At 38.1% G+C, this 25,431-nt stretch overlaps 1 protein-coding gene across 1 annotated transcript; it reads right to left on the bottom strand.

The window, feature by feature from the left end:
* Nucleotides 1–1,150: 1,150 nt before the first annotated feature.
* Nucleotides 1,151–24,999, bottom strand: LOC127634439 (phospholipid phosphatase-related protein type 4). The gene is made up of 7 exons (XM_052114008.1): nt 24,922–24,999; nt 14,530–14,715; nt 10,743–10,872; nt 7,534–7,729; nt 6,232–6,289; nt 4,455–4,628; nt 1,151–2,551 (listed from the first exon to the last, which is right to left on the bottom strand). The coding sequence occupies exons 1-7, from the start codon at nt 24,997–24,999 to the stop codon at nt 1,151–1,153; spliced, it is 2,223 nt and encodes a 740-aa protein (XP_051969968.1).
* Nucleotides 25,000–25,431: the final 432 nt, after the last annotated feature.

Here is a 25,431-nt window from a genome sequence, read left to right as displayed (position 1 = left end):
ATTCCAGGTTCAATACAAGTGTAGCTCAATCGACAGCATTTGTTTTATTTAGCAGTTGTATTTACAATTATATAAAAGCACATACATTAGTTCTGTAAAAACTTATCTATTTTTGAGACATAACGTTTTTTAAATCATACATTTTACAGCCATTTTAGGGTTTGTTGACATTACATCGCCATGGCAACGAAGTTGTAAAATTGGTAATAACGTTCCACAAAAAGGTTAGTGAGCAATTTTATCACATTAAAATCATGTTATCATGCATATTGTTTATGTCTTGTGGCTATACTTTTGAAAGAATTAATATTTTAACGTTTACGGATTTGCCCCATTCACTTCCATAGTAGGTGCCTCACTGTAATCCAGACTTTAGCTTTTTTTTTTAAGAAAATGAGGTGCAAGTCAAAAAAATGTTTTGTGGCAATCAATTTTATGCCACAAATGCTGTCGATTGAGCTTAACTTGTATTGAACCCGGAATATTCCTTTAATGTGTTTCAATTCAAACTTGGCACTGATCACAGTTCTAGGTTCACAGTGAGGGTAAAATCATTTTACTGCTGCTATACATTTATACAGTAGTATGACAGTATATGTCACAGCATTATCACAAAACTTATCAGAATAACAACAACTTGGGTTTTGTGCTTTTTCTGCTGTTATATATTTTATATATTCACTGAATCATCTCATGCGTAACACGTAATGGTATGAATCATCAGAAAAAAAGGAATGAATATGTGAAAGAAAAATGGTAACACTTTATAAAAAAGTTCTATTTGTTAACATTATTCAATGCATTACTTTTACTTACAATGAACAATCTTTTTTGACACCTTCATTTTTAGTTTTATCTTAATTTTTAAATGCTGTATACTACTGTTCATTGTTAGCTCATAATGCATCTCTATTTGTGGTAATGTAGAGCATACAACTTTTAATGTTAAACATTGTTTACTAAATAAATTAACATTAACCAAGATTAATAAATGCTGTAAAAGTATCGTTCCTTGTTAGTTTATGTTCACTATTTGTCAACTAATATTAATAGATAGAACCTTATTGTACATAAAGTGTTACAGAAAACCTTTCAACGAAAACACACCCAACCTCTAAAGATTTTTTATCTTTGTCTTTGTTTTAGAGGTCTACTCTTTGAAAGCTGGTGTGGTTGATGTTCCCTTGTAAAAAATGTTCCTGGTGGTGTCCGGGCTGTTTCCTCTTTCAGGGATCAGGATCCTGTTTTTTCTCTGCAAGATAGATTCGCAGCTCCCTGGCCCAGACTCGGTCATTTCCATAGGAGTAACCCGGATGGTGGAAATGGTTTGGTTGGGGTGGTGGTCCCCGCCTGATGTGGAAATGGTGGGAACAGTTGGCACAGCAACAGCTTTAGGACCGTTCCTCTTTCTGTCTGTAGAGCTATTCCCGTCCCGAGCGGATTCTGAGCTCTCTGAATCTCGATTTAAGTCATTAAGCTCAAATGACTGTCTAAAGCTACTCTGGGACTTCCAGGTCCAAGAGCCACTTCCGTCTATGGAATGTGCATGCATTAAGGGCTGGTCGTTTTCTGGATGGGCTTCCACTCTTATGATGGCCCCTGTGCTGCTCTGGCCTCCAGTCTCCTCGGTCAAGCTCTTGTAGCGCTGCAATGGTGCTGTGGAGCTAGTGTGACTACTACTTTCAGAACTGGGTGAGCTTCCTTGCAGTAGACCTTGCTGCTTGGACATTGCAATGACCTGCATGATTCGTGGCTGACCATTAGAGTTAGTCCTAACCACCGGTACTTCACCCTTGTCCACGCTCCTTTCCATGCTCATTAGCCATTTGTCTCGAACATTGTTGCTGTTTGGCAAGCCACCCATGTTATCCTGTGTCTCTTCTGGGATGTGCACCAACTGCGAAGAACCTGGACGAGATTGGACAGGCATCCGAGTGCCACCAGTGATTCCGCTAGGGTTGTTGGGTAGAGTCGAGCTTCCAGTAGCCAGTTTGAGGTACGGCGTTGCAGGTGCCTGGTGTTCACTGTTGGTTCCCACAGCCATTGGTTCAGAGCTGCAGCGGACCTCCATGCTATTGGGCGGAGACTGCCCGGCTCCACCTTCGTTGGTATGCAGGGAATGTTTACGGTTATCATTTTTGTTCTTCCATTGCGACAACAGCAGCTTGGATCTACTTGAATCCACAGAGGAGGAGTGGATGGTGGCATTGCGGAAGGCAGACTCGTCCATGGCGGGCGTATGGACTCTGGGCAGGGTGTTGAAGGTCACCATGTTCTCCTTGTGTGGAGTACTGCGGGGAGTGATGGCCTCTACATTTCCACCGGGTCTCTTCAGGCTGCTAAGAGATCTTGCCTGGTGCTGTTGTGTGTTGCGGTGTAAGATGCCCTCTGAGCACATTGACGAGAGCCCGTCACTGTCACTACAGCTCTTGGCAGGGTGGTGGTGACCCTGCTGGCAGAGGTCAGTCATAGTTTGGTGAGAATCCCGAACATGAAGCTGATTTTTTCGGTTCTCCTCGCTGGGTTGGAAATTTCCAACAGCAAACAATCCCTGAATGGATTAAACACAGTATTTCTCCTGTTATTAGAATTTCAAAATGTACTCAGAAGTGCACAAAGTACTTTATACTGACATACATGAACACTTACTGAACATTTTATTAGGAACACCTGTACAGCTACTTATTCATGTGATTATCTAATCAGCCAATCATGTGGCAGAAGTGCAATGCATGAAATCATGCAGGTATGAGTCAGGAGCTTCAGTTAATGTTTACATCAACCATCAGAATGGGGAAAAACATTTGATCTCAGTGATTTCGACTGTCGCATGATTGTTGTTGCCAGATGGGCTGGTTTGAGTATTTCTGTAATTGCTGATCTCCTGGGGTTTTCAATCACAACGTTCTGTAGATTTTACTCAGAATGGTGCTAAAAACATCCAGTGAGTGGCAGTTCTGCAGACGGAAACGCCTTGTTGATAAGAGAGGTCAACGGAGAAGGCTACGATAACTCAGATAACCACTCTATTCTACTCACACTTGTAGAAAACAGAATAGCATCTGAGAATGCACATCACATCGAACCTTGAGGCGGATGGGCTACAACAGCAGAAGACCTCGTCAGGCACTTTATTAGGATGTTCGTGTTCAGTGAATGTATATTAGAAAGATTGCAGTATAATACTAAAGATTCCAGTTAACATTGTAGAAATACCCTGTTTGATGGATATTTGTTTAGTGATTAATTCATATTTAAATATATAGAATTAGTAGTATTAAGATGGTCATTTGATCTCAACATGGGGGAAGGGTGTACCCTGAATTCACTGTAAAGCCGAATGCATAAATGTAAATATATAACCCTAATTATATTTCATGTAGTGGTGAAATGGTGTACGGAGTGGTGGTGGTGTAGGTGTAGTGGTCTAAAGCACATAACTGGTAATCTGGTAATCAGAAGGACACTGGTTTGAGCCCCACAGCAACCACCATTGTGTCCTTGAGTAAGACACTTAACTCCAGGTTGCTCCGGGGGGATTGTCCCTGTAATAAGGGCTCTGTAAGTCGCTTTGGATAAAAGTGTCTGCCAAATGCATAAATATAAATATATGTAAATTCAAGTAAATTACATTATCAAGTATCTCTGATGAAATTTACTATCAAAGGGGTCATGACATGAGGAATCCAATTTTCCTTGATCTTTTGACATATAAGAGGTCATTGTACTATAAAAGCATACTGTAGGTTTCAGAACTGAAAACTTCCTCCTCAACAGAAAAAGAGCATTTATTTAAACCAAGCTGCAAAAATGGCTGCACTTGTGACATTACAAGGACCAAATACATCTGCATATGCAACGACTATTTTTCCATCATTGCACCCTTACACAGGACACCTTCATGTGCCTGTCTGGATTTAAATGTTTTTCTACATAAACGTGCACTAGATAAACGGCTTTGACCATTATCATATATCTCACACCGCTTTCGACGCGATGTCAAGTTATAACTCTAAAAAGGATCCCCCATTGTGTTTCATTCAGCTGCGCTCTCTTGCTGTTGTGCTGTTTGTAAAGCATCCTGGAACGTTTTTGCCTCCATCTGTGCTATTTTTAATTGTAAACATCTTTGATCTTTTTGATGCGATTCCAGTGACGTGTGTGTAAACAAACCGGGAAAATGTGAGATGTGAAGACCAGCATCTTTGTGTTGGCCTGTTGAAACCGGTTGAAGCTGAATTCAGAAGATTTCAGTGAGAACTGCTTGTGAAACAGTCACAACATGATTCAAGCTTTGCAAAGGAACTGTTATTGAAAGACGGGGCAATTAAAATTGGACTACTTGAAGAAAAAAATTATTCAACTAAATTTACTAAAAACTATTATTACTATTAAAATTGACTACACATATGGTGCACTGTATATATTCACAGAACAAATTCAAATAGCCTCACTAGGTAAACAGCAATGCCGCCTCCAAGCAAGAAGCCCAAGTAAACGTCAATGGTATGATTCTTGTGCTGAATGATGCGGGTCAGGCCGCAGATAATGGCACAGATGATGAAGGAGAATACCAGCAGAGGCTTCAGCAGTTTGGAAGAGTCTGTTAGCGTGCTGTTGAAGTACATCTGCACAAGAAAAGATAACTGTGAGCAGAGGCATGCTGTGATGTTTCCAGGGTGAAGTAGTTTCAGAGGCAGAGAGCCAGAACCATCCTTTTAATCATAGCAGGCATAATATCACTTTGATAATTTGATAAAAGACAAAATTATTATAAAATTCAAACACTTGAAAGGGATCGTGCACCCAAAAATGAAAAATGCTGACATCATTTACTCTGACTGATGTCGCCTAACCTGTATTACTTTCTTTTTTGCATGGAACACAAAAGGAGATGCTAGGCAAAATGTTAGGAGCTGATAGCTTCAAGTCACCATTTACTTTCATTGCATCTTTTTTTCCACACTATGAAAGTAAATGGTGAGTGAGATTAAACATCCTGCTTAACATCTCCTTTCGTGTTCCATGGAAGAAAGAAAGTCATACAGGTTTGGAATAAATAAATAGGTGCACTTAATTATTTTTTTTTAATTATAGTTTACATTTCAATTTCATAACAAAATCCAAACAAACTGAACTGAATAATCTAACAAAATTACATTTAAAAAAACTAAATATTTGAAGTTTAATTCATTTAATTTGATAAAAATTACACAATTCAATTTGATGGAATTTTGTCATCAATTTTAAATTTTCAAATCTTAAAAGAAATTTTCATCTTCAAATATAGTTCAAATATATTTTTGAGGGTGAACAAATGATGACAGAATTTTCATTTTTGGGTGAATTACCTATAGTTCACCCAAAAAATGAAAAATGCTCTCATCCTTTACTCACTCTCATGCTATCCCAGATGTGCTGCTGAACACAAACAAAGATTTTTAGGAGAATATTTCAGCTCTGTAGGTCCATACAATGCAAGTGAATGAGCACCAAAACTTGGAAGCTACAAAATGCATACAAAGGCAACTCAAAATAAATCCATATGACTCCAGTGGTTAAATCTGTATATTCAGAAGTGATATGATGTGAGACACAGATCAATATTAAAGTCCTTTTTTACTATCAATCTCCACTTTAACTTTCACTTTCACATTCCTATTTTCCGAATTTATAGTAAAAAAATGACTTCAATAGTGATCTGTTTCTCACCCACACTTATCATATCACTTCAGAAGATATGGATTTAATCACTGAAGTCATATGGATTACGTTTATGCTGCCTTTATGTGCTTTTGGAGCTTCAACATTTTTGGTATCCATTCAATTGCATTGTGATTACCTACAGATTATGTGTGTGTTCAGTAAAAGAAAGAAAGTCATGCACATCTGGAATGGCAATAGGATGAACTACCCCTTTAAGAAAAAAACTATTTGCTATTGTTACTGTGTTTTGCCTCTGCAAGGAGACCTACATATTGCCGTTATATCAGCCATCGGCCAATCATAAATTACATGCAAATCAAAGTTGCCAATACTAAATTGTTCTACTTTGACCAGTGACTATAAACTACATAAAAGCATCCTGATGTTGCAGCACAAATTGCAGTGAAAGAGCTTGTAGTCACTTTATCCTCACAGGGTCAGTTTTTCACAGAATGTGACATGAGCGCAGTTACATTTTTTGTTTACCTTTAACAGCACAGTGAATTGAATGTGGCAGTTACTCACCGAGACATACACGGCAGCAAAGGACGCCAGTGTGGCGTGCTGAGACGGAAAGGATTTTCTGCAATAAATGAAAGCAGTTCGGATCAGATTTGGCAAAACGCAGACACATGTGAGACACTTCACATCAAATGTAACATTTCATCAAATTTAACATTTCAATTCTTAAGGTTTAGATATAGTGTGAAATTCATACACATTCCTAAAGTTTCAGCTCAGATATAAATATTTTACAAGAGCGGGTGCTTGCAATGATTCCAGAATAACTAAATTTGTATTTCCTAAAGGAAATCCCAGTGCTTGAAAGGCATCAAAATAGTGAAGGTTTGATAGTCTGAAAAGTTATAAACCCAAATATAGGAGAAGGAGAGAAGGAGAAACAGAGAGATTGACTGAAATTAAAGTGAATTACGGGTCACTTTCAATTAATAAACCATATAATCAATATAATTAATATGTCTAATTAAGACCAATCATTTAAATGAAACGAGGCAGTTAGATTTTGAATTCCGATAAGATTCCAGCGACAAGCAATTTGACTGTCCACACTGAACACAAAACTTCTGCATGATGTGACATAATGACAGCCAATCAGGATATACTTGATGTGTAATGTACTGTTTTAAGAAGCAGAATTTTTGGACCAATGAGAGTTCACAGTAGGCGGGGCTACCCAGAGCCGAAGAGCCAACAGAGCTGAAGTTATGGTCATTCTCAAGAACAGTACCAATTCTTAGGCTGCTGCACTGATGCTTGGCTCTGATTTGTACAAGCTCTTGTGCCCGTTTCGTTGGTATGAAATCCTGAATAACAGGAGTTCACACTTGAGGACTATTTAAATGTGAAGTGTGTTATTTTTGCACCACTAGGGCCACCAATAAATGGAACTGCAAAACTGTTAAACATATTTCTCAAACACTCCCCTTGTTTGCCATTGGTCGACATAAAGATAGTCCCTCCCCAAATTCATGCCATTGGTTGAGTCAATATTGCTGTCTCGGGCTGGTTGGGATGCTCAAACAAACAGAGCAATGTTCTGTTAGCACCACAGAGCCAAGGAGTTTATACTTTTTGAGGGAAAGCAACCTACAGTTCAAATGGTTACTTATAGCACATTTAACCAGGATAGAAGAAGTATTTTAACATTAAAAAATTACATACTTCACCTTTAAAGATTTTTTTTATATCAACTTGCTTGTGTCAGCAGGTGTTAAGTTAATAAATTTTTTACATGACTATATCACTGTAATTCAACAGGGATCTTAGTGTCTGCTCTTGTAGAATCAGGTACAATGTGAGTTGTACCTGCCAGCGTTGATGACAGCAGCGTCAGATCCTGAGCAGATGTCCTCCAAGATGAAGGAACTTTCATCACAGGAGGTGTTGAGGTGGGTGTAATTGGGCTTGCAGACAGTCAGGAAGTAAGGTGCGGGGTAACCCGTCGACAGCTGAATAATGTCAGTTATTAGAGCCGTGGCACACAGGCCAAACACGTGAACCCCTAAAAAGAAATATAACAAACTCATAGAACTAAAAAGAATTGTCGTAAAACCATGTGAATCAGAGTTTGAATCAATTTTATTGCCAGGAATATTAAAAGGCTTTTTTGACAAAGGGCATGTTTTGGTGCAATTATTTCGTGTATTTAAAGGAATAGCTCACCCAAAAATGAAAATGCTCTCATCATTTACTCACATTTTTAAATATCTCAGCTCTCTAGGTCCATATAATGCAACTGACCAAAACTTTGAAGCTCCAAAAAGCACATAAAGGCAGCGTAAAAGTAATCCATAATACTCCAGTGGTTTAATTCATGTCTTCTGCAGCAATACATTCGGTTTTGGGTGAGAACAGACCAAAATGTAACAATTATTTTTTACTGTACACTTTGCCATTGCAGTCTCAAGGCACAATCTTGATTTCAAACTCGATTACACTTCCTAGAGCCTGACGCATGCCCAGGGTGCTTCTCATTTCCTCGCTCCTCCGTCCTCGAGCCTGTGATCCCGAAACCAAGCAAAGTCTGCCATGATGCATGCAGCATACTATGCGGAAAACATTTTGGTCGAAGCACCTGATGCACATCATAATTCTCCTCCCCCTTCGAATCTAACACAATAGTTTTAATTCATGTATCACCTTAGAAATAAACCATAATTGCAACAGTGCATCTTGAATGAGTTGGATTTATTATGAATATATTCACCAAAAATGTTTCAATAACAAAACAGCAAGCGTGCTGAGGTACTGCAGCGGCGAAAATACACGCTCTGAAGTGATGCTTGAGTGTGCAGGACATTTCATTTTGCAAATCTGTCTTGCTTTGATTCCTCCATCCTTGTTTCCTTTCCTTGGACCCTTTCCTCATTTCCTAAAAGGGTGGAGCTAGGAAGCAAGGAAAGGAAATGAGGATGCACAATTTTAGAAATGAGAAGCACCCTCATAGTACTAGATGGTGCTAGGAAGTGTAATCAAGCTTGAAATCAAAACTGCAGATGTCAAGATTTATAGTGACATTTTGTTTTAACATTTTAGTCTCTTCTCAGGCAAAACTAGTTGGATCGCTTCAGAAGACATGGATTAAACCACTAGAGACTTTTGGATTACTTTTATGCTGCCTTTGTGTGCTTTCCATAGCTTCAAAATGTTGGTCACCATTCACTTGCAGTGTATGGACCTACAGAGCTGAGACATTCTTCAAAAAATCTTCGTCTGTGTTCTGCTTAAGAAAGACATACATATCTAGGATTGGCATGAGGGTGAGTAAATGATGAGAGAATTTTCATTTTTGGCTATTTCTTTTATGTATTATAATTTATATTTAGTCATTTAGCAGATGCTTTTATTCAAAGCAACTTACAAATGAGACACATAGCAAGAAATTTGTCATACAAAGTTTAACAACATCTGTAGTACAGGACTGCCAAGTTCTCACAGTGTCTGGAGTAGTAAACATGCTAGCACAGAAGAAAGAAAAGACAGAAAAGGATTTTGTTTTTGTCCTTTAAGTGCATGTTAAATGCAGTGGTAAATGCAATTAGTGTGGGTTGGTTAAGTGCTCGTGGAACAGATGTGTTTTCAGCTGGCTCTTGAATGTTGAGGAGATAACAGTAGATCATGTGGAGGTTGGAAGTTCATTCCACCACAGAGGAACAGAGAAAGTGTACAATTGTAAAATTGACTTTGAGCCTCTTTGTGATGGGACCACCAGGCATCGCTAGTTCATAGACCGCAGAGAGAGAGTTGGAGCATACTCTGGTGGCTAAAAGTTTGGAATAATGTACAGATTTTGCTCTTATGGAAAGAAATTGTTACGTTTATTGAGCAAAGTGGCATTCAATTGACCACAATGTATAGTCAGGACATTAATAACGTGAAAAATATGAAAACAATTATCAGAACTACTCAAAGAGTTCTCATTGTGCCGCAATGACAGCTTTGTCAGTTTGTCCAGATTCTAAGATGATAATTCACCCCACACTTCCTGTAGCACTTGCCAGATGTGGCTGTCTGGTCGGGCACTTCTCACGCACCTTATAGTCTAGCTGATCCCACAAAAGTGGCTTTTTCTTTGCAATTCCTCACATAAGTCCTGCCCCCCTGAGTCTTCTCTTTACTGTTGTACATGAAACTGGTGTTGAGCGGGTAGAATTAAATGAACCTGTCAGCTGAGGATGTGTGAGGTGTCTATTTCTCAAACTAGACAGTCTGATGTGCTGATGTACTAAATCTTCAGTTTTTGGCAATTTCAAGCATTGTATAGCCTTCATTCCTCAAAACAATGATTGACTGATGAGTTTCTAGAGAAAGCAGTTTCTTTTTTGCCATATTGACCTAATATTGACCTTAAGACATGCCAGTCTATTGCATACTATGGCAACTCAAAAACAAACACAAAGACATTAAGCTTAATTTAACAAACCAAATAGCTTTCAGCTGTGTTTGATATAATGGCAAGTTATTTTCTAGTTAGTAATTTAGGATGATTACTCAAGCATAAGGTGTTGGAGTGATGGCTGCTGGAATTTGCCATATGACACACATACTATATTTCAAGTCTTCTAAAGCTATATAATGTAGTATTACCTTTGTGTGCAGAACAGACAGAAAATGAAGTCATTATTCACTAATAATCTTTCCTTTCTCCAGAGCTCACAAATCTCATTTGAGATTGTGTCGTTTAAAAATTCCACCTTTTAATTAGACGTTCCACGCCAGCTGTGAAGTCATTGACACCAAACAGCATTGGTTCTTGCTTGTGTCCAAACCAAATGTGGCGTGACAGTTTAAATATGCAGAACAGAGAAGATTGGAGAGCCCCAGTTAGGTGAACTATTCCATTAAATCCCTTAAACATGTAAAAAACATATTTTACCACATTTAAACACTTTTTCTGATTTCCCCCCCACATTCAGCACAGAAAATGCTAATTCCATGTGGGCCTAAACATAGGTAATGGAATAAAGGCTAATTAAGGATGACAGAAAGATATCTATAGTAGAAATGTGACCTACCCACAAACCTGACACCACGCCGGACGAAGGAGTTAAAGTTGCAGCCAGCCGCGTTGATATCGGCTTCAGCTCCGCCCCCACATTTCGCTCGGGATAGACAGCAGAACAGAATCCCCTCTCCGATCATGATCTGCGGACATGCAATGCACCAGGTCAGAGGTGGGACTAGATGAAGAGATCAAATGTTCCAAACTGTGGATATCTCTCCTCTCAGATTGCACTCAACAGTCTTCTACTAACTTTTCACAAGGTTCTCTTACCGTGTTACCAAATCCACAGTAGGAAGACACCAGATCTAAACTGCAGGGGCTTCTACCAACAGAGGTTAAGATGACTTTAAACAGAACAGCCATAATGTTTTTGTCTACTTGTAAATGCACAGTTTTGATGAGTGTAATCTGCGCTCACTTGGGTTGGGAAGGCGGCCGTTTTGATCACTGCACACTTATGTATTAACAATGAATCATCATTCCCTAATCTGCTCCAGATCTATCCCTGTCATTTTACCTCCCTAGCTTCTGTAGAATCCCACACCCACTGATTTCTACACAAACATCAGTGCAATGCTGCTTTGATGGAGAGCCCTAGCTATAAACAAGTGGTGTCTCAGACCTCAGGGCCTGACAGGCTAAAAGAGGAATGCTCTCCTTTCTCTGTTATACTAGAGCCCCATATAGAGTAGACCATATAGACTCAACAGCCGGCAATCTTCTATTCTATATTACATAGATCGCCAGGTGAAGAGTTTAAATCCCAGTGGGATGATGGGTTTGATGTCAGTTGTGCTCCACACTCCGACTTGGTGGAGGAGGTGCTAAGGAAACAATCTGACATTGGAAAGATTATGCGCCACACCATGACCTGAATCAAATCCCAGAAAGCATGCAGATCGCACCATCCTGCCCCATCTGACCAACTCAATCCCCTCAGACACACATATTGTGTAATGACACCTGGACAAACCACAGGGGACCTCAATGCCTGTGGTCCTTTCCTGCCTGATACTAAATTTGGCCTACTGTATGTAGGTAAACAGACTGTAGACCAATAATGGGTTAAAGAATAGACAGAGTCAGTAATTTTACTAAAAGCTAAAATGGCTTTTTAGACACGCATATTTTGCTGTGCATTTTTCATGCTGTTGAAACCTGTTAGGATAAGATGCAAATGTGGTCAGAGCTCTCTACGCCTGCAATTCAAACTAAATTATTTAATTAACAGAAATAGCTGACAAGCTGGCCACATGCCACAGAGAAAAGGAGCAGACTAGCCATCTTTGTACCCTTATATTTTTTAGTAGGCTAAAAAGTTAAATGAGCACTTTTTGAGAACAACCTGAGAACTCAATAACGTCTCCTAAGCTATGAAAGAGCAACCTCTGAGAAATAAAACGTTCCTGTTGGTATTCGTTAGATCTTATTTATTACATAGATTGCTTTTGATTCATGCTAATATGGTATACAAATTAAATATCATATAAATAATAGAGCAAAAACTACATAAGTAAAGTCTGTCGAGATCGTGTGAAATTATGGCCATGGTTAAGGATAAAAAAAATTAATAAATACAAATAAAAAAACTAACCCAAATAACAGTTTAACACAAATTGGCAATGCCAACATAATAAGTCCTATCACTTAGAAAAGCAATAGCACACCTTTTATCTACAGTTTAAACCACACAATTTGTGGTATCATTCATGTCTGTAGCACAAGGGATACGACATGTGTTTTGGGACAAAGTTTAATATGTAGATTAAAGCCCTATTCACACCATATTCGTGACAAATTTGTGAAAAATTCACACAGAGACCAAAATGAATCAAATTAAAAACAATTTCATCCCTGTACAGTAGGTTGCACTGTTCTACAAACACTTATTCTGGAGCATGGATCTTTAAGCTTTCAGCTATCAATGCATGAGATTAATATATTTAACTGAATACACGTAAAATAATGTACATCAAGTAAAACAGGTATAGCATAAACCATTACACATAACATTAAATATAAAAAAACATAAAAGAAGATACAACCTCTTGGTCTTTATTTAATTATTTTATTTAATTATTGCATATTTGTATTGAATTCAGGGTTTCTTGTGCGTGGAGAGAAAAAGAGCACTGTTACAGGAATACTTTGTGTTATTTTATCCTTGCAATAAAAATAGCAAGTGAATTCACTTGTAGACACTGTGTGCATGTAAAGAGTCTTTTCATGAAATAATTTACTACAAGCTTAGTGCAAACAAAGAGTGTAGACAAACGAACTGCCAAACCAATTTTGTAATGCCTGGATAATATAACAGCCGAAGTCATATAAATATTAAATAATGTATATTAAGACAAAACACCAGGTATATTATATATTATGAGGAATCAGCACATTAGATACATATTCTAAAAAAAGAAAACATTTTACAGCTTGTATATTATTTAATTACTGCATATTTACATTGAATTCAGAGTTTTTGTGCATGAGATGAGTAAAATGTGTTTGTCAGTTGATTATCACCACCAACATGCTGGGTTGTGCAGCAGCAGCGACTCTCATTGGACAGTCAGTTTTCATTGGAGTCCGAAGAAACAAAATGTGACTGCTCTCCGTAAAAAACCTTGGGATTGTCAGGGGACAATCTGTCAGACCTGGTGTGAATAGCGGCATGGGAATCCACCGTTCCAATTCAAAAGCTTGTTCAGAATGAACATTTGCACCTAAAAATCAGCCTTGGTGTGAACAGTCCTATAGGCATTTTGAAAAAGACCTAATCTAATCAGAATTTAATTGGCTCATAACACCGTGGGATGGCCCAACACAGAATTAGAGGGGCTGCAGGGGTGTTCTGTATGCCAGTGTCACTAATAATAAAAGAAAATACTTGATAGCTATTTATGACCTAAAAAATTTAAACTTCTGCATTGTGTTTATGGAATTATCCAGTGTGAAGAAGAGTTAAGTCTATGTAATTTTTTTCAAATTGATACTAACTACAAAGTAATGATCATCAAAAAATGCAGACGATCAGCGAGAAAGGAACTACAAGCAGCTCATTCCCACAAAGTGCCCATTACCGTTTGCAAAACCATTTAGCAATCCTGTCATTTCCAAGACAGCAGAGTCATATGCCCTAGGAACTCAACATGTATTCAAGTGTGAAATCATCCGTGTCCGCATGAGTGACCAGTCTGCACGGCAACCCCCAATCTACTGTAAATCAACAGCAAAGCCTGCAAAACTACACTCATATGCTTCATGACTAGCAGTTAACCTGAGTACACCTCACTAGGTACCAGAAGTGAGATGCAAATTCACTGTGTCATTAGGGCATCCTCAAAGGGCTGGGAGATGCTCTGGCAGTGTTGCGATGTACCTGAGGTGTCATACAGTTGAGGGGAGAAAGATGGTGTCTGACAGCTCATTGCTCATGGAGTAGAGAGAAGCTCACTGAGTATGTGAGAAATTCATGGAAAAACTTCTCACTGTCCCACAGTTTTTTACTCGAAGGTACCCGATGGGGAGGCCAGTTGGTATGAGTCAGCTGTGATAATAGGCTAACACTATTTACCGGTACTCTTAATGTGATTTACCCAAGTAGCAAATGATCATGCATTAACTTCCTTGTTGGCCCTGAACAAATTCCTATTAACCAATCAGATTTTAGGCTTAGGTTTAGGATGAGAAAAGGAGTTTTATTGCAGACATTGTACAATATAGTACAATAATAGTAAGCACAATTATATTTTGCAGTATGTGTATGTTTGTGTATAGCAGTAACCGGTTGGACTAACCATAATGGCAGGAGCTGCAAAGGCGAGGCTGAGGAGCATTAGGAATGGAATGACCTCATGTGTGGGTTCAACATAAGGCAGACTCAAACTGCGGTCCTGGCAGCTGAAACCCCAGCGGACCGGTTTGAAAATGTCTGTCCATTCCAGGAAATACACACTGGCCACAGATGAGACCAGAAGAGGAAGCTGGTAGAGAAGAGGAGAAAATATCACATCACTATTAAAAAAAAACTATCAAAAAAGATTTTATTGTCCACATTACATGACCCTATGGAAATATATGTACATGTAAGGGATAATGTACCTTCAGTGAAATGGAGGGCCTTGTATGACCTTGAAGGGGTTTATTTCCAATAACGACCTGCTGACTGTACATTATTCCACTTATTATATGGCTGCTTACCAAATAAATACATAAATGGACATGAAATATTGATTTGAGTTATAATTATTGTATTATGTGAAAGGTTTATAGGACTGACATGAAACATCATAGCTGTGATCATAGCAAATCATCATAGCTGTGTATAGTGGCTTAGTGCTCATTATACAAAAAAAAATAAAAAACATCTGCAGATTGTTGAGAAAGACCAATCAAATCCATACAGCATATTACAGACAGCCATGTAATAAATAATAATATACTAGGTAAATAAAAGCTGAAAATTGAGTTCAGGCCCTGGTTTACATGGTGATATTTGAAGGTCTTTGAGGTTGCAATACAGACCAATGGTGATAGATTCCCAGAATTGCAGAAAAGCTGTAGCTGTAACCAGGCTAACAGTAAGAAGAAGGGTCTTAAAATCAATTCATGCATTATGAAACTCATATACAGTCAAACATGGTGATTTTAAGTGATTTAAAGATGGAGCTTGCTGCTGCAGCTTAGACAACAAAGTGAAACTAAAATGTTCTTGATTGAGCAGAATTTGAACACTTCATATAATCATATTGGTCTTCAATCAATATAATGAAATTTTTTCACCGTAAATGTACAGCCTCTCTTAAAATAAGAGTGATGAAGCCACCACTATGAGCAGGAAAGCAGTATGTTGCTTTGGAACAAATCTGTGCCTTTTTTGCTGTTCAAGTTTATGCTGTGTCTGTTCGGGGTCAAATTAAATCCACATTAACAAAAAAGGACTTAAAATACCATGGTATTATATAGATTTTTTAGGTATATGTACCAAAGAAATGCCATGTTTTTGGAGATGGTATTCTTTATATTTCTCACTTTTTGGTATTACCAACATTATCTTTCAAGTATTTTGAAATACAATACAAAAACCTTGGTATGGTAATTATTCAGTACCATGGTATACTGTATATCAAATACCATGGTATTCCCATCTGATTCAATCACTGTATCATGGTACCACTACTTTTACTAAGGACATGCAGGTCAGGAATGTAGGTATCTCTTTTCGAACAGGATTATTGGCATGAAATTTTATCACAGTAAAATCATGTTAACATGCATTTTGCAACAGTGAGCACTTTAATGTTTACAGATTGGCCCCATTCACTTCCATTGTAAGTGCCTCACTGGAACCTAGATTTTTTAAAGAAAAGAAGGGGCAAGTAAATACAACTTTTTGTGGTAATCAATATTATGCCAACAATGCTGTCAATTGAACTTAACTTGTATTGAGCCTGGAATATTCCTTTAAATTCTAAAAATGTTTCAAGGGGTTTCATCATGTGCTGTATGTTTTAATGATGTGGGCTGGTCAGTACATCTCTTACAGTATCTCCCAAGTGCTGGCGCTATGGATATGGGTCAGTGGTATCAGTGCGGCCACAGTGCAACTCTGCAGAATCAGCAAACAACAGCAGCTGCTTGCTGTAGCCATCTGCATATCAAATGCCTGTGAACTGACCCAGTCACTCTACTGTAAAAAACTTTCACTGAGTGCTCATTAATTACTGACCTGTGAAGTTGAATATGGCCAAATAAGAACTCTGGACACAGGGTAATGATATAAATATGCTTATACTGTATGTAGAAAATGGAGAGACTTGTGATTGCCTATGTGAATAATTTAAGTTGAACTAAATACAAGAAACCGTACAAACATGGACATGATTTTGGCTCTGTTCCAAACACAATTGGGCAATCTCACTGCTTCTCTCAATACTCTAATAAAAAAATTAAAATAGTCAAGTCAATTTTATTTTTATAGCACCTTTCACAACACACATCGTTTCAAAGCAGCTTTACAGAAGATCAGGCATTAACAGACGATAAAACTGTAATGAATCATCATTGTGTAATTAGATAAAATACGATTGTTAATCGTGTTTAAAAATAAGTAGTTAAATAATAATTGTATTAATAACCCCAGTGAGCAAGCTGAAGGCGACTGTGGCAAGGAACACAAAACTCCAGAAGATGTTGATTAATAGAGAAAAATAACCTTGGGAGAAACCAGACTCACTGTGGGGGCCAGTTCCCCTCTGACTAACATCATGAATATAATGTAAATATTACTTATGTATAGTTAAAGTCATGGTTTAAAATGATTAAACTAAGTAAGTGTTAAGGGTCAGTGTTTAAACATCGATTTTGTTTGAACTGTAAGATAAATGACCAATCTCTTTGAAGTCCATCCTGGATTAACTGCATAAGTTCACATAGATGCAAGTGTCCTTGTTAATTGGCTGATGAAGGCTTTTGTTGGCAATTGTTAGTCTATGCTTTCCATTTCAAGATCATAGTCCATCAATAGACCGAGGTGATGCAAGCAGAGATCAGGGATGTGAAACGCAGTTCAACCTGGCCGGTATTTTCGGTGAGGTTTGGTGAGGTCCATCCTAAATCCAAGGTTCAGCCAATGACATATGAAGTATCCCATGTCTTATGGTTGGAGTTGGCATCAGTTCATCCTCTGAAGTCCATCATAATAGACTGAAGTGATGTTTGGCTGGCACCGGCTGCATTTAGTCATCATCACACAGCGACAAGTAGCAGTGGAGTCCAACATGAAGCAGGAATGGAGCTGGATCCAGCCGGTTCTGGTGACCTCAGGATAGGAGTCCCGAAATTGAGACAGGGAAACAAATAAAATAATATAAGCATAGATGCCATTCAATTTATTGCAGAGTTATAAATCATGATCAATATTTCTGGTTTCTGGTTCTGGCAGACTAAACTAAAGCAGCCTAATTGTGGGTTGGAGGATAAATTAAGTGTATGCCTTGCTACATAGATGAGCCTTTAGTCTAGACTTATACTGAGGGAATGTGTCTGCATCTCGAACCGTGTTAGGGAGACTATTCCATAGTTTAGGAGCCAAATATGAAAAGGATCTACTTCCTTTTGTGGATTTTGATATTCAAGGAACTATTAACAGGCCAGAATTTTGCGATCGTAATGAACTTGATGGAATATAGCGTGGTAGAAGGTCACTTAAGTACTGTGGAGCTAGTCCATTCAAAGCTTTGCACGTAGTTAACAGAATTTTTTAATTAATACGAAATTTAACAGGTAGCCAATGTAACGATGATAAAATGGGGCTAATATGATCACATTCCTTGGTTCTCATTAGCACTCTGGCTGCTGCATTTTGAACCAATTTAAGTTTATTTATTGATCTTGCTGGACATCCTCCCAGTAATGCATTACAATAATCTAGTCTTGAGGTCATGAACGCATGTAATAGTTGTTCGGCATCAGCAACAAAGAGCATGTGTCTTAATTTAGCAATATTTCTTAGGTGGAAGAATGCTATTCTACAAACATTGGTAATTTGATTTTGAAAGGACAGATTGGTATCAAATATAACACCTAAGTTCTTTGCTGTTGAAGATGATGTAACAGTACATCCATCGAGAGTCAAATTATATTGTAGTGGCTTATTTTTTTAGAGATTTTTAGTCCAATAATTAGTACCTCTGTTTTTTCAGAATTGAGTAGAATCTTTTATTTCATTGATACACTGCTAATTTCGAGAATTGTGAAATCTCATCAGGTTATGAAGAAAAATAAAGTTGGGTATCGTCGGCATAGCAGTGGAAACTTATTCCACGATTCCTGATAATATCTCCCAGGGGAAGTATATACAAGGAGAAAAGCAAAGGCCCTAAAACTGATCCCTGAGGCACTCCATATTTTACTTTTGTTTGGTTTGAAAATTCCTCATTTACATAGACAAAGTGGTAGCGGTCTGCTAAATATAACCTAAACCATGCTAATGCAACTACACAAATGCCAACATAATTCTCCAGCTTTTTCAAGAGAATGGTGTGATCTATCATGTCGAATGCAGCACTAAGATCTAAAAGCACTAGAAGAGAAATGCAGCCGCGATCAGATGATAAGAGCAAGTCATTTGTAACTCTGATAAGTGCAGTCTCTGTACTGTGATGAGGCCTAAATCCTGACTGAAATTCTTCATATATACAATTACTCTGTAGAAATGAACATATTTGGGAGGATACCACCTTTTCTCATATTTTTGACATAAACGGGAGATTTGAAATCAGTCTATAACTAGCCAGTTCTCCAGGATCAAGTTGTGGCTTCTTAATAAGTGGTTTGATAACTACCATTTTTAAAGTTTCTTGGGACATGTCCTAAGCATAGCGAGGAGTTAATAATATTAAGAAGAGGTTCTGATATTACAGGAGATACCCCTTTTAAGAGCTTCGTTGGTATAGGATCTAACAAACATGTTGTGGCTTTTGATGTTTCGATAAGTTTTGTTAGCTCTTCATCACATATGACAGAGAAGGATTGAAGTTGCACATGAGGAAAATTATTAGACACTCTTTTCTGAGGTGCTATGACAGATGATTGCATAATTCCAATTTTATTTCTGATTATTTCAATTTTATCTGTAAAGAAATTCACGAAGTCATTACTCTTGTGTTGCGACGCAATATCTGGTTCTGTTGAGGCTTTATTCCTAACCAATCTAGCCACAGTACTGAATAATCATCTAGGATTGTTGTGGATATTTTCTATGAATTTACTAAAATATGCTGACCTGGCAGCTTTTAGTGCCTGTCTGTAGCTACAGACACTATCCTTCCATGCACCACGAAATACTTCTAATTTTGTATTTTTCCACATGCGTTCAATTTTCCAAGCTGCTCTCTTGAGGGCATGAGTGTGATTATTGTAACATGGTGCAGGGCTTATTTCTTTAATTTACTTTAATTGAAGTGGGGTGACAATATCAAGAGTGTATTTTTTGTTATATCATCAAGTTCTTCTGGGCTTTGGGGTTTATTGAGTATATGAGATAGATCTGGAAGATTATTAGTGAAGCTATCTTAAGTGGTCGGAAGAATAGTTCTACCTGAATGATAGCTTGGTGTAGATTGAGTGACATTAGCTGATCACAGCATACAAGAGATGAGGTAATGATCCGAGATGTCATCGCTCTGCTGCAGAATTTCTATATTATCAACATCAACTCCATATGACAGAATTAAATCTATTGTATGATTATGGCGATGAGTTGGTCCTGTTACATTTTGTCTGACTCCAAGAGAGTTGAGAATATCGATAAATGCTAATCCCAATGTATCATTTTCATTATCTATGTGAATGTTGAAGTCACCAACAATTAAAGCTCTATCTACAGTAACTACAAGATCTGATAAAACAATTTGCTAATTCACCAAGGAAATCAGAATAAGGCCCGGGTGATCTATATACTGTAGCAAGGACAAAAGACGACAGAGATTTTTTATTTATATCTGACGGTGTCACATTAAGCATTATTAATTAAAAAAAACTAACATCTATATCCTGTCCTCTGAGTAACACCAAAAACTTCACTGCAAATTGTAGCAACACCTCCTCCTCAACCCTTCAGACGAGGCTCAAGTTTATAACAATAACCTGGGGGAGTAGATTCATTTAAACTAATATATTCATCCGGTTTAAGCCAGGTTTCAGTCAAACAGAGCGCATTCAATCTATGATCTGTAATCATTTCATTAACAATTCTAGATCTAATGTTTAGTAACCCTATTTTTATATGATGTGTATTTTTAATTTGTTTAATTTGACCTTAATCAAATTGTTTCAAAATTATTTAGTGACGGTATTGTGTTTGGTAGTTCGGGGAACAGACAGTCTCCATGAGATATCTAGGAGATACTGTGTCTATGTGTTGTAGTTTATGTGACCTGTGTGACGTCTCAAGGCAGCTAGCAGACGTTCTGATTAAACTGTTTGTCTGCTTCCTGACCTTGGCCCCAGTTAGTCAAATACTATCACTATTAAGACTATGAGCCAAATTACTAGAGAGGAGAGCGGCACCTTCCCTGGAGGGATGGAGTCGTCTCTCTCTTTAGCAGGTCAGGTCAACCCCAAAAACTCTTCCAATCATCTATAAATCCTATTTTATTTTTCAGACACCACTCAGACATCCAGCCATTCAGTGACACTAATCTACTATAAACCTCATCACCACGATGAGCAAGGAGGGGACCAGAGCATATTACAGTGTTTGACATAGTTTTTGCAAATACGCACACCTCTTTAACATTATCTTTAGTGATCTCCAACTGGCGAAGCCGGACACCGTTGGTGCCGACATGGATAACAATTTTAGAAAATCTACGTTTAGCATTAGCCAGCACTTGTAAATTTGATTTGATGTCAGATGCTCTGGCCCCCGAAATGCAATTAACAATAATGGCTCGAGTCTCTATTTCCACGTTTCTTACAATAGAATCACCAATAACAAGGGTTCTTTTAACATGATTCTCAGTGGGTGTATCACTGAGTGGGGAGAATCGATTGGAAACCCTAACAGGAAAGGGAGAGTGGTGTCTCTTTGCTGAGCGAGTATGCCGCCGAGACGTCACCCAAATGCCCTGTTCCAGGGGCTCTACATCCGGAACCAAAATGTGTATGTTGCTCTCTGTACTACTAGCATCAGAAACACTATCTGCCGGCTTCTCTTTCTCACTGACCTCCACTAGCATTCGGATGCGAGTCTCTAACTCATTGACCTTCTCCGTAAGCCTGACTAATTCCTTACATATATCACATGTGAATCCCTCACTGCTGATGGAGGAGGCCATTGTAAACATGTGACATAAGAAATAACATGAGCGGATGCCATGACTTACCGCAGTTGTTTGTTGTTGTTGGTTGTTCCTGAGCGGTGAGGGTTTGAGATTGATGTGAATCCCTCACGCAATAGTTTGTTATTGTTGGTTGTTCTTGATAAGCGGTGCTTTGAGATCGATGCAATAATTTGTGTACCACAGAGGAGAAAAAAAACAGGTGCGCTCTGAAAAAATGCATGCAGTTTAATCACGATAAAAATAGAACGCGTATGCAGGTGGAATATGCGCGCAGTTGAATCACGATAAGAGAATAAAATAAGGGAAAAAATGGCAGATGTTAAGGATTAAAGGCTGAAAACAGATATATAAGCAATGCTAAAAAAAACTAGCAGGCTACAAACACAGACTCTAGCTAGGTGCCAGCAGCAACAGGTAAAATACACGCAGATGAAACAGTAGAAAAGAGGAAAAACCTGAAACGCGGTAAAATGACAAAGGACATAACGATGAATATCACGATGAACGTTTGAGAATAAGAATAAGCAATGCTAAGCAGCCTAAGCAGGCTACAAACAAACACTCATGCAGTGTGCCATCAGCATGAAAAATGTGGTTACACCTGATGTCCGATGTCTTGATGTTTTAGTGATCGGTTGAAAAAGGATGATCAAACCTTGACTATTCACAATATAAATCCAGACGATGGGGGAACATACACATGCACTTGGAAAACTATAGATAGATCTGTTTTCCACTTAGGCAGCTGGAACTAAACTGAGCTAAATAGCTAAATACACACAAAGAGTGGGTGTTATATAGTGTTTCTTTAGTTCAACTGGTGCATGAGCATGTTGCTTGAAACGCCATGGTCATAGGTTTGATCCCAAAGGACACCACACATTAATACAATGTATTTCTTAAAGCATCAACAAACGGAATTGCAAAAAGATTTCCGAATACAACCTACGTCTCTCATTTGATGGAAAAAACAGATGGGTCTGTCCCAAGCTCACACCGCTGGTTAAGCAAGCTGATGTTGCTTTGTCAAACTGGCCAGGCTGCTTAAACAAACAAAGCAATTTTGTATACACTAATATATACACTCTTCTGGGAAATCAACCTTCTAATAATGAATCATTCATAGGAACATTTATAGGCACTCAAGATGCTTTATAGGGGTAATCTTCTCAACCACCACCAGTGTGCAACATCCACCTGGATGATGCGATGGCAGCCATAGTGCGCCAGAACACCCACCACACACCAGCTATTGGTGGAGAGGAGAGTATTGATGTAGTCAATTCATATATCTAGGGGATTCTTAGAAAGCCATGATGGATAGAGGCCTATGGGCATATCTTGAGTGAACACAGGAGTTACACCCCTAATCTAATGGCTTACTTACAGTTATCTCAACAAAATAAGATTGAATAGCCAAATAGCTATTCTGCTTAATAGCGTATAGATAGGGAGTAGCTCACAACTGACTGCAAATCACATTTAGGTCCGTCACTATTACAATTCAGGGCTGCGCTTCCAAAAAATCATTGCAAGCTTAAGTTGATCGTAGAGACCATTGGTGCCAATGGTTTCTACGATCTAATTAGGCTTACCGTGCTTTTCACAAATTAAGCCCTGGTATGGAAACCACACTTTTCACAATTCAGTCATTTCTAGATCAAGTCCCATGCTATATTCTTTTCCCTCATTGAATATCCAGTTTCACTAAGGAATATGCCACATTATGGCAGTAAAATGGGTTCCGAATACTGCTTTTATGTTGACTTAAAGACAATCGCAAATTAAAAGAAGAGGTGACAGAGAAGTCTGAATACTTGATGGCTATAAATGGGAAGGATAGCATTTCTTGGCAATTTCCAGATCTATGTGGGACAGACACCATCACAGCAGCTGCAGATGGTGTCCTGTTGGTAAAGGTACCATTATGCTAAGAGCACCCTGCACTTTATCTCATTGCTGAAGAGATGTGCTTGGGTCAGAGACCTCATGAGGTTATGTGAGAAAGTTTCTCTGACCCAAGGAAGATAAAAACGATGTTCTGAGAATCATAAGTATTTCTGCGTTATTTCTGAGTTAAAGTTAAAGGTGATGTGTGTAATTTTGCAACATTGGCTCAACCAATGCCATGAGTTTGGGGCGGAACCATCTGTTTGTTTAACCAATGGCAGATGAAAACTTTCTGAAAGCTGTTTGATTATTTTACAGTTCTGTTTGGTGTCACTAGTGGTGTAAATAATTACACATTTCATTTTCAAACATAAAGCATTCTAGTATCCATTTAAAACCTTCAAATCTGATATTTGTAATCCTGACTGTAAGCGTGACATTTTTCATATTAAATTAACAATATTGCAAACCTGACTGACAAAAAATAAGTCAAGGAATTAATAAATTAATGAATGAATGAAAATGTCAGATTCAGCACAACCATGTATAATGTATGCATGTGCACGCTTAGATCTTCCTCTTAAGTACTACATCACGTGTGTCTTGTACATGTGTGCAGCATGAAAGCAGCGGTGCCTCAATTCTTTATGTCACACTGACCTACATACAATATATTCCACTACCACATTATGATGCATGGAGAGTGGAGCAGTACCTCCTGGGGAGAGCATGCAAGGAAGAGAGCATTCATACCACTGGCTAACAGCAAGCACAGCATTCTAATGCTGGCATTACTCTCTTTCAGGACACATCAGTTTGGAAAATCTGGGATGCCATCCATAGAAGTGAACAATGTTGACTAAAAAGCCTGGATGCACAGTAAAACTCAGATCTTCTTCTAATGGTCATTCATTCATTTCTATGCCAAGTCATGATGATAATATTTAATGCAAATAACAATGATATTGATGAGAGTAACTTTTATTTGCAAAACTTAAATGCAATGAAAGCTGAATATTTTTAGGTGACTTTCTTTTTCTCGTTTCTACTTTCTGATACTAGGTTACTGCTTTTAACAGTTCAATAACTAGCTATAAATACATTTAAAAAAATGTTTTATTGCTTTTAACAATATGATCAAAGTGGCATGCCTGTCCATAGGAAAGATAAATCCTAATAAATCACTTTAATATATCAAATGTTTCTCCCTGGCAAAAAATTAGATAGCAAAAGAGCTTTCTCATCAAATTCTTCAAAGACTATTTTATAGCTTTCAATGTTACATTCATTGATTCAATTAAACTGATTAAATAGTTTTCCAATGTTGTCAACTTTTCATTGTACCACTAATCTATTTGTCCTGAGCACTGAAAGAGAATTGCATTCTGATCGCATAAGTTGTTACCTGGCGAAGTAAATCAAATGCACAAAGGTAAACAGACAGTCACTCACCTCAACGAAATAAAAGCATGGCAGCAGAGACACGCTTTCTTTGATCATCTTCTCTTTAAGTCTTTCCCTCGAAGACATGCTAGTCTCTTCTTTTTCTCCTATTCTTAAAAGAAGCGCTAATAACCTGTTGTGTCCTAAACGTCCACCTTCATCCAGCAAAACAAGACGCTTAGATCAGCCGCTGCATGCTCCAAATAAGACAAGAATGTTGGAGCATTTATGCATACAGAAGCGTACAGCAGTCTATCTTAACATATTAACGATTTACAAGCGTGCACCTATTTGTATTGCAATTGAATTTGATTGGAACGAAATATACAGGAGACAGAAATATTGCCGGCAAGATGACGTCAGATTTGTTTTTTTTTTTATGAGGGTCTTGCGTACTAAAGCGCATGCGCAGTCTCTGAGCATTCCTCTAGTCACTTGTGTTTGCTGATCAAGAATCTCGGAGTGTGGACAATAGTAGACCTAGTAGTATTTGTAGACATTAGGAGTTGTTCTTTTCGA

Source organism: Xyrauchen texanus, chromosome 41, assembly GCF_025860055.1.
Source record: "Xyrauchen texanus isolate HMW12.3.18 chromosome 41, RBS_HiC_50CHRs, whole genome shotgun sequence".
Lineage (NCBI taxonomy): Eukaryota > Metazoa > Chordata > Actinopteri > Cypriniformes > Catostomidae > Xyrauchen > Xyrauchen texanus.
The sequence above is the reverse complement of the archived record's forward strand: the minus strand, read 5'-3'. Positions and strand labels throughout refer to the sequence as shown.

Bases quoted from the DNA above. Each gene is read 5' to 3' on its own strand.
- LOC127634439 (XM_052114008.1), bottom strand. From the start codon at position 24,999: ATGTCTTCGAGGGAAAGACTTAAAGAGAAGATGATCAAAGAAAGCGTG. The intron at 6,290-7,533 runs GTACAACTCACA...CATTTATTGCAG, and splicing joins GCTGTCATCAACGCTGGCAG to AAAATCCTTTCCGTCTCAGC. The intron at 4,629-6,231 runs GTGAGTAACTGC...TTTCTTGTGCAG, and splicing joins TTGCTGCCGTGTATGTCTCG to ATGTACTTCAACAGCACGCT.